The following is a 9,609-nucleotide window of genomic DNA, read 5'->3' as shown; positions in this document are numbered from 1 at the left end:
ATTAAAACATATAATCTTATCAAAGCCACTTTTGATTATCCTAAAACACTTTAACCACTCCAATTGTATTGCCAAACATGCTCTAAAGTTGTGGCTATTGTGATAGCCCGTCTCAGATTTCGTTGTGTGGTTATTTTGGGGTTTTGGTTGGTTGCTTTTGGACCACACACACACATCCACACTCATTATCATCCTTTCCCTGTCCCGTATCCCTGTCTCTCTCTCCCTTTCCTTTCTTCTTTGTACGGACAAGATCAAATCCTTCGAAAACGTGGTAATCGTGGTGGAGACTTATACCTTTGTGTTCGTGAGCTTCATACGAGTTCAACCATACCCATTTCAGGAAAGGACACCTTCATTTTCACGTCGAACCTGAGATGTTCAATTCGGGGTACTGTTCATGCACACGTAAAATCATGTGTTTTTGGGAATTTCAGGGTTGTAGGAAGCTTGGTGAGGTCCTTAGGAAGCTCGGGGTGGTTCGTTTGAAGGTTTTGGACGTCGGGATCGTGAGTTGCAGGTTTGGCTGGATTTGGTGGAGTTTTTCCAGCGAGATTCTGTTGGTTTTAGTGGTTGAAAGTGGTAAGGTTTTGTTCCTCTAGTTGTAAGCTTCATTTTGGTATCAATTTCGTGAATTTTGGGTGAAAAACGAGTGAGAAATGAAGTTTAGAAATTTTCCCGGTTTTACAGCAACGACGACGACGCCGGAGGTTGCTCGGAGAAGACGACGGAATATTTCGTCAGTTTGGACGAAATATTCCTAACGGCGTTAGGTTAACTTTAACGGAATCTGTCAGATATAACGAAATATTCCTAACGATGTTAACTGATGCTGTCAGTGTGCCAGGCACGTGCCTGCGTGTGCACGGCGCATGTGGTCGTGCCTTGGCTGGCGTGTGGGGGCATGTACGGCGTTGTAAAATTATTTTAAAAATATGGGGATGTTCGTGAGGTTGAGTAGATCACGTTGGTGTATTCACACACCCTATTTGAGCATTGTATGAGAAGTTATTACCTAGTTTGGGTTATATGCTTTAAATTAACGTTTTTATAGTTGTTTTGCATTTAGGTGAGACCTATCTCGAGGACGAGCGCAGTCACTTGAGGCAAGGGGGTTACGACCTTTCTATATACCAGTGAGTGGGCTTTTGGTTTTCCGTATATACCTATATACTTGTGATTTTCCCAGAAAATGAAATTAAACGTTTATATGTTTTAAATGCCATGCTTTGCGATACCTATTTAATTATGCATTAGTAGTTGCATATATATATATATATATATATATATATATATATGTTTGGTGCTGCGGACGCACAGGGAAGTGTCAGGTAAGTTTTGGTTTATGTTTGTGATTAATAGTGATATGAGATGCATAGAGAGCTCATAACCTGTACCCCCGGTGTTAGTGTTTCCGCTCAGAGTAGGACACAATCCTTCACGTGATGTTCACCTCCCGCACCACACGCTCATCTTAGATCCAAGTTAGGTGCACAATCCTGTCGTACAGACCACTATAGGTGGTTCCGACTCGTAGATGACCCGCAATTATTCGCCCAGTCTTCACGTGATCGTAGCACTTGAGCGTATTTATTTACACCTAGTCTTGTCGTACAGACCACCATAGGTGGTTCCGACTCATGTGCAGGTATAGTTAGTGAGTTGTGGAATTGAGCTCTAGATTCAGCCGTACAGGTCACGTTAGGTGACTCCGGCTGACAGATTACATGGCATTGATTGACATTACCTGAGTACTTGCATTTTATTTAGAGGCATTCAACATGGCATATTTCTGAGCATGTTTTATATATATGTGCATATTCTATTTTTCGGGAAACTATACAGGTTTTACGGCGAGGGGTTAGAACTTTTGTTATTGAAATGGTTTTGAAAAGCTTTGTTTTTGCCCACTCACACTTTCTATTTTGCGGCCCCTCCAAGTTCTAGTTGGATTACTCTTTTGGTCGCTCTCGAGGAATTCTCGGCATATTTGACAGATTATCACCAGTGTAGGACCACCTCTAGGTGTGTTTATTTAGTATTTGTTTCCCCGGACTACACTAGGTCTTCCTTACTCTGAATATTGTGTTTCACACTTACGCTTGCACATGTATGTTATTTACTCAGTGTATAGCTTGGTTTTTATTTATTCGTACTTTATTATTATTCTTAGCTTCCGCACTGTGCACATGGTTACGTCACTCTCACGTAACGACCAGCATGCCCTGACTTCGGTCGGGGTGTGTCAGCTATGGCCTACAATTAATTTGCTAGAACCCTTCGGACTGGTTTATTTATACCTCACCATTCAAAATTTCCATCCATCACTACCCAATAATTTTAGCGGGTTTTGAAATTTTATTCTTACAAAAAATTGAAATTTAATTAAACGCTGATATTAGTGTACATATTGATTCTAGTCCTTTGGTGTATATTTTAATTCAAATTCAAATTCTGTTTTTGTTTTGTTTTATTATTTATATATATTTTATTCAATGTCTCATATTAGATATTTAAATTTATTACTATGCATGTTCTAAATTAATTATTTTGTTTTACTTCCTCTAGTTATATACCTAAATGATAAAACATTAAAAAAGATAGTGACACATAAAAAAAATGTAAATACATGAGGGTATTGAAAATATATTAAAATGAATTCATGTAATTAAATGTCAATAATGAATTTTATTATAATGAATTAACGTACCTCTATGTTTGTAGCGAAATGTATGTGCCAAAATGTAGGTACTGATACGTATTATATTGAATTAATATATTTAAATGTCTATACTGAAATAGATATACCAAAATATATTAAATAATTTAATGTACCTAATAAATGAAGAATACAAAGTGTATCTGAATATATTATGTAAAAAAATTAGTTCACCTAATTAATGTCTACAACAAACTATATTACCATGAATGAAATGAAAATTAGAATCAAAAGTAATGAGTATATTAATTTTGGAATAAAAAATAAATAAAACATCTAAAGATGATTGATAAATGAGTTGATTAAATGTATCAACGGCTTAGATTTTAATCTTACACAAGATTTTAGTCTAAAATTTTCTCCTTCAAGATTTAGAATAAAGTTTTCTAATAAATTTAATATTACAAAAAAATTTAGTCTAAAATTCATCTTTTTCGAGAATTAGAATAAAGTTTTCTAATAATTCCAATGATCTAACTTATTCTACCACACAATTACTGTTAAAAGCATCTCCAACGGGAGGCCAATTGCAAGAGCAATTAGATTCAATTGCCTTTGGACCCAAAAATGGTTCACCATTGGTGGAAAAATTGGGATGCAGTTCGCAAAAGGCAGCAACCCTATTAGTTGACTGGGCTTGCGCCCGCGTGGAGAAGGCCACGGTATGTCTGTAGCAGACAAGGAGGGGCCCACCCCACATGAAGCCAACCGAGCCGTTAGTTAGATTTCGAACAGTTTGTTGATTACGACCGTTGGATTTCCAACAGTTAAAAAATGAAAATTTTGCAGCTCCACCACATGGCACTTTGTGAGCCTCTGATTTCAAAAAATTGAAAATTCGACGGCCAAGATTAATAGAACTTTAAAAAATCCAAAAGGAATCATAAAAAAACCAAAAAAAATTAAAAATCCAAAAAACTTACAAAGTTCTCACTTAAAAATCGTACAGAGTTCAACACACTCGCAAATTAAATATTTAAAATTAAACAAAATTCTACGACGACAATGACATTTGGGGATAAAACGAAGAAAACATTAAAAAAATATAAAATATATTTGTGAATAGTAATCACCCTTCCTATTCCTCCTTCCAACCAGTGGACTTGCACAAGGCAATAAAATTGTCCTTACCCCACACTAATGGATGGAGATACTCTAAAACAAAACGAATTTAACATAAACTAATAGATTATCCTTTTCAATAGAATCAGTGGAGATGGTATATAACAAACACATGTTGCTAGAACCCCAATCTCTTTCTCTCTCTATGTCCCTCTCATCTGCAAAACAATGTACACACTCCTGCACTAGAGTATATAAGAACACAATAGAGTGTAACTTGTTCACTAAACATCAGAACAAATTATTTCCTTCGTCAATATATTCAAGTGACTTTTTCTATGGAATCAATAGAAGTGACTAAAATTTGGAAATCGATAGAAGTGACTAAAATTTGGATGTTTGTGTGATAGTACAAAGGCAAATATATTACAAAAGAATATATAGGTCACCTGTTACTTGATATACAAGAAATTTCTGCAACTAAAGAAAACAAAACAAATGAGAGCACTTCAAATCTTCCAAAGTACAAGCGCCCTGCAAGACGAATTTTCTTTTACATGTTCATCACTAAGTAGTCTCCTCTATTCAAAGCACAAAGATGGTTACAGCAAAGCTATCTTTCCACGGCCACTGCAGGCAAGGCACGATCGCGCAGAAGAGCATTTTGTGCAGTAGCTCCATTTCTTTGGAAGCCTGATATCATTTCAGAAGAATTTGTTGGAAAAAATGGAGTCTAATTGCTGTATAAATCACATATAAAAACAACAAATAATTTATGCAACTAAATAAACAATTTAATGCATACTCATAAGAAAACACAATGCTAATGCACATGAAATTAGATTAGAACCATCTAAAAGTCGGTCGAGGCAAATGTTAGACATTTTGTCCTTAAGACAATTTTTCACCCAACTACGGTGCTCATGGTTGATTGGCGCTTGTCTTTTAGGATACAACGACCATGTCCTTGTAATAGTAGCATTCCAAATCGCAAGGCTCTAGTGAACCCCGAATGTGTTGAACTCTCTCAGACTCACTTAATCTCTAAATATGACATGACTCACATGAACATGTATGACTCAACTAAAAAAAAAATTTGACAAATGACTTAATTTGATAGGTCTTTATATAGTTATGGAAGTGACTCTTCGTAATAGTTGTGTAGTCGCGTCTCTTCAATTAAAAGGCAAGGGTTGCACCTTTTCTCTTTAATTCAACAGTCACAACCCTATTCATCAATAGTCACAACCCATCATATATAATTTCCATTCAAATAAAATAGTTTAATTAACTATGAATTAAATTTTCCAACAGAATTTAAGTGTTAATCGAATGAAAATGAGTGAGAAAGAGAAAGGTCCTAGAAGGAATGTGAGAGAAACTCAAAAGAAGTGTACATACCCTGCTGTGTATCGAGTGGCCATATTCTTAGAAGCCATTCTTGCCCTCTCAGCACTTTCGTCAGAGAGTTTCTTGAGTACAAAGCCTTCGCCTTTGCATTCAGGACATATACCAGAACCACGACAGGCTTCACATATTTTCATAGGAACCTGCACTTCTGAAAAGGAGTTCATTTGGATAGATAGCTAGCTCAAGCATACGAAAAGAGATGTGACCCGGTTATCATAATCGCCCTATCAGTACTTTTTCCGTTGGCTTTGAATTGTTACATGTTCTATCAATTTCCATTCATTAAAGAAATGAATTTATGTCTTTGTAAATTATTACTTAGCTGGAGATAATGCTTCGTTGAGTTGATTTTTGTTGTTTTATAATTATGTACATACCTCAGCTTCTTCAGCAGCTTTGGTTCTCTTTGCAAGAACCGTAGCTGCTGTACCAACGACTGTAGCAGCAATCGCTATTGAAGCCACTGTTTCAGGTAGGGCAGAAGAGACCAATGATGATTGTCTTCTTCTTTGCTCTCGTGGCTTTACATTGACTGAAGAACAAAAGTCACAGTCCAATCAATAAAGTGATCACTATCAGAAGAGAATCGTTCAACACTATAGACTATAGTCCTTATAAATGAACTAAGTAAGTAATTTAACAAAGCTCTTGCTTGCTTATAGGGAATTGTCACAAAGTTGATTAGCAATTGTACTTCAATCAACACTAAGTACCAAAGTGGTAGGCATTGCAGCTTGTGAATTGTACAAAGAGAGCGTTAAGGCATTAGTTTAAGGAATAAATTAACTTATACTTCACGTGGTAGAAACTAAGGAAAGAAAGAAATTGAAACCATAACTCAAATATTTTCAGGTGTATTCCTGTTGTTTACTGGGATGAGTCAAATACATCAGCTGGTAGAAAACGCAGAGCACAATATTGGAATTTTAAGTTTAAAACAATGAAATAAAGGAGCTGGAAGCACATCAAGCTAAATGAAAATATGAATGAACCGTCATATGAAATGGCCTAAACTTCCATGTCTGAGTTAGCATGAATAAACTGTTGACTTGGACCCAAATAAACTTCTCAATAAGAACTATAAGCTTTACCATTATAAGACAGAACTATTTGTATTCGAAGGAATACAAGAAAGAAATGCATGAATTCAATGATTTAAGCATACATAAAACCTTCGAATGGACTACTATATTTTTAGCCAAGAGAAAAAAGGACTAGCAAGTGATCAGAAACTAGAATTTTGATCCTTAATAATATGACAAAGAACAAACAAATGGAAATGTTATCATGTTATGATTGTAGTTTTCAGTTACACTTCTTACAAAAGCTCCTGCTGTGCATATTTCATGTTAATTTATAGCTTATAAGCCTCAAACCAGACAAAAGAAGAGGATAAATGCAGTAAAACTGTTCATATATAGGTCTGATTATTCATTGTTTAACATCCCTAACTTCAAGCAACAGATTAGATCAGTGTTCCAAATCCCAATAAAGCTTACTTAACACTATAGAAACAAGCACACGTAAAATTAGGTCAAAAAATCGTTCAACATGGCACCTGACTAAATAACAATGTACATGATTCTACAATAGTTTCTGCATAATATTTGACAGTGTCAGTTGGGTCGTGTGTACAGGGAAGGAACTAGCACGATTGATGGCCTAACGCTTGGTTTGGTCCTCACAGCGTTCGATGCCCCCTTGGGACCGTGAGCATGCTGATTATTGGATTTATTAGGTGTTGCTAAACCTCACTTAGTGTCGATTAAAGTTCTTCATTTTTGGACCTTTGGTGACCATATGTACCAAAAAAGAAAATCAACAGTAGACCCATGACACATGCGAGTGCTTCAGTGTCAAGAAGAAATCAACCCAACATTGAATGAAAAACCAATTACCTACACAAATGGTAGAATCTAATTATGGATTATTTTCACATGTTTCAGGTTCCACCTTGCTTCCCACCAGCCACATTAAAGTTCAACCTAAATCCTAATCTCACCACCTTGCCTCTCCCCAACCCCATTCTTACATTTTGCACTCCCTTCTACTTAATAACGGCATTGCTCAGTAGAATCTCTGAACCCACATCAGCACAGGAAGCAAATACCCACACCCATCAAAAGCAAGTTACCGAAATAAAAAGCACTTAATGCTCTCAGAGAAGAAATCTACATAACTTAATTTTGCATCCACCAACCCAGCCAAGAAGCACCTCCCAGGAAAATCAATTAACTCACTTTCTTTAACCAACATTAATTTTTAAGTGTCCCCATTTATTGGCATCCCCTCAACAATAACTTGAATGACAAATCAGTAGAAAAAAGGATCATCTTTTATGTTAGTTTTAATTAGGATAACCCATGACAACAGCAACCAGCTTCCTCCATAAAGATTACATTTAATGGCTATTGGTGGAATAACCAAATCATTGGAACCCACTTTTGTAATCACTCTCAAATGGAGATTAAATTCTACAATAATGTCGATCTTTGTGGGCATTCTCCGTTCATGGATTATCTCATTTTTCTCATTTCTATAATGCTTGCTTATCATCCCTTTCTTTTATAACAATGCGGTATTCTAAACTACTTTGATCTACACAAGGGCGAGCACACTATCTTGACCAACTGATCTAACTTAAGTATGCCGGTTCCTTACCAACCATCTGTGCCAAGATTAAAATTCTAAAATAAAATCAATGATCAACAACTTCACTTTCTATATAATGAACCACATGCATAAAATGGGAAGATATGCAGGTGCACAATAAATACATACATAAAGCTTAGAAATCTGAAGGTTTGATGCTTGAAATTAATCAAAGTTTGGGATATCTTACTCTTAGGAAGGTAAGAAAATGATATTTGGCGCACAGCCAACTCCATCGTTTACTGCGCTTCCGAGTGAGTAAGGCAAAAACACCAGGTTCCGAGGAGTATGATTGTAGTTCCCTTATCCTAACTATCTTATCTTGGCTGCTGGGTCTGATCTTTATAACGCCCTTGGTTTTGCAGACAATTTCAGAAATGCCATTTCTTTTTGGAGCTCAGAATCTGCATTTATTTGTGGTAGGAAATCTCAACCGTCTATCACCCTGATTAAATCTCAACCATCTATCACCCACTCTCTCTCTTAATCTTGTCCGGGACTGAGTTGTCTCGTCCCAAGACTCCATCCTCAGACCCAATTCACTCGACTCTCCTCCTTGAATCTCCTTTCCTCTCTCGCCGCCACCATCATCATCAGATTCGTCTGATTCATTCTATCTGATCAATTCTAAGGTTTCCCCTCGCGGATCTCCCTCCATTTGGCTCCACTTTCGCCCTCCGCAGTCACCGCAAATGGAAATTCTAGTCCATTGAAATGGGAAATTAGGGTTTGATAGTCAGCAGGTGTGTGTATTTTGCGTCGTTGTGGGGGTGGTTTTTGGTGGCCATGGCTGCTTTGCAGAGAGTGGCGCAGTCCAGCGTGAGTACTACTGCGAGTAGTTACGGATCGCGTAAAGGTGGTGGTGGTGTTTGTTCACTGCCTGCCGCCATTGAAATGGCAATTCCCGATCGGTTTCCGGCAAGCTTGAGGGTTCTAGTGGTCGACGACGACACCACGTGCTTGAGGATTCTTGAGCTGATGCTCCTCCGGTGTCTCCCCTAGGGTATGCCGTTGATCTTCTAGCTAGGACCTCAGTGATTGGATATGCTTATGCTTTATTTGGTTCAGATTCTCGGTTTTTATGTCGAAAGTTTCGATAGATAGATGCTGTTTGTTTTTGCCTATTCTCAGTTTATAAATTATATATAAAAAAAAAAAAAAAAAATTAAAAAGTTGGTCCCGTGGGGCGGGGCGGGACAGGTCCAGTAAATAACGGACCAGGTTAGATCCAATTCCAAAACTACCCGGACCGTCCTGTCCTGTTACTGTTTAAAACTGGTAAGGTCGGTTCCTTCAAAATTATTTTGGAGCCCGGCCCGTGCCCAGCCCTAGTAGGAAACTGGTGAAGATGGGACATTTGTGACTCAATCATACATTAAGGATCGGTATTCTAATTATTTCAATTAAAATTTTAATTTAAGTTTCTACTTTTTAGTTTTGATTTTAACAAAAAATGGTAACTATTCAGATATGAAATTTTATTAGGGTTCTAATTATGAAAAACTGAAAACTAAAATTAATTATGACTGAGAAGTTGAATTACTCGTCGAAAAAGTTTTAATTTTTAAAATTTGATAAAGTATAACATGTACAAATCTTTATATTTTTCCTTTAATTCTGATTCATTCGTTGGTAGAGAAACTATCCAAGGCCACTTACCATGAGTAAGGCCCTGTTTGGCAGATCGGATAAAAGATCAGATAGAATTAGTTATACGGACTCGGGTGTCTGGCGTTCACTCGTACTAAATAAGCGCTGGATTAATT

General features: G+C 36.9%; 1 protein-coding gene across 1 annotated transcript; it reads right to left on the bottom strand.

Annotated features, from left to right (window-relative positions):
• Positions 1 to 4,185: 4,185 nt before the first annotated feature.
• LOC103964818 lies at positions 4,186 to 8,757 on the bottom strand. Its single transcript, XM_009377799.3, has 4 exons — positions 8,034 to 8,757; positions 5,569 to 5,723; positions 5,183 to 5,331; positions 4,186 to 4,474 (listed from the first exon to the last, which is right to left on the bottom strand). Exons 1-4 carry the CDS (start codon positions 8,077 to 8,079, stop codon positions 4,384 to 4,386), a joined length of 441 nt encoding a protein of 146 aa, XP_009376074.1. The 5' UTR covers positions 8,080 to 8,757; the 3' UTR covers positions 4,186 to 4,383.
• Between the last annotated feature and the right edge of the window lie 852 nt (positions 8,758 to 9,609).

Source organism: the organism of the source record quoted next, unplaced genomic scaffold (assembly GCF_019419815.1).
Source record: "Pyrus x bretschneideri cultivar Hongxiangsu unplaced genomic scaffold, Pyrus_bretschneideri_v1 Contig5, whole genome shotgun sequence".
Taxonomy (NCBI): domain Eukaryota; kingdom Viridiplantae; phylum Streptophyta; class Magnoliopsida; order Rosales; family Rosaceae; genus Pyrus; species Pyrus x bretschneideri.
Note: the sequence above shows the minus strand (reverse complement) of the source record. Positions and strands in the feature narration are given on the sequence as shown.

Excerpts from the sequence above, each read along its gene's own strand:
- LOC103964818 (XM_009377799.3), bottom strand. The coding sequence starts at position 8,079 with ATGGAGTTGGCTGTGCGCCAAATATCATTTTCTTACCTTCCTAAGA. Across the intron at positions 5,724-8,033 it reads ATTTTCTTACCTTCCTAAGA|TCAATGTAAAGCCACGAGAG; the intron begins GTAAGATATCCC and ends TTTGTTCTTCAG. Across the intron at positions 4,475-5,182 it reads GCCACTCGATACACAGCAGG|GCTTCCAAAGAAATGGAGCT; the intron begins GTATGTACACTT and ends AAATGATATCAG.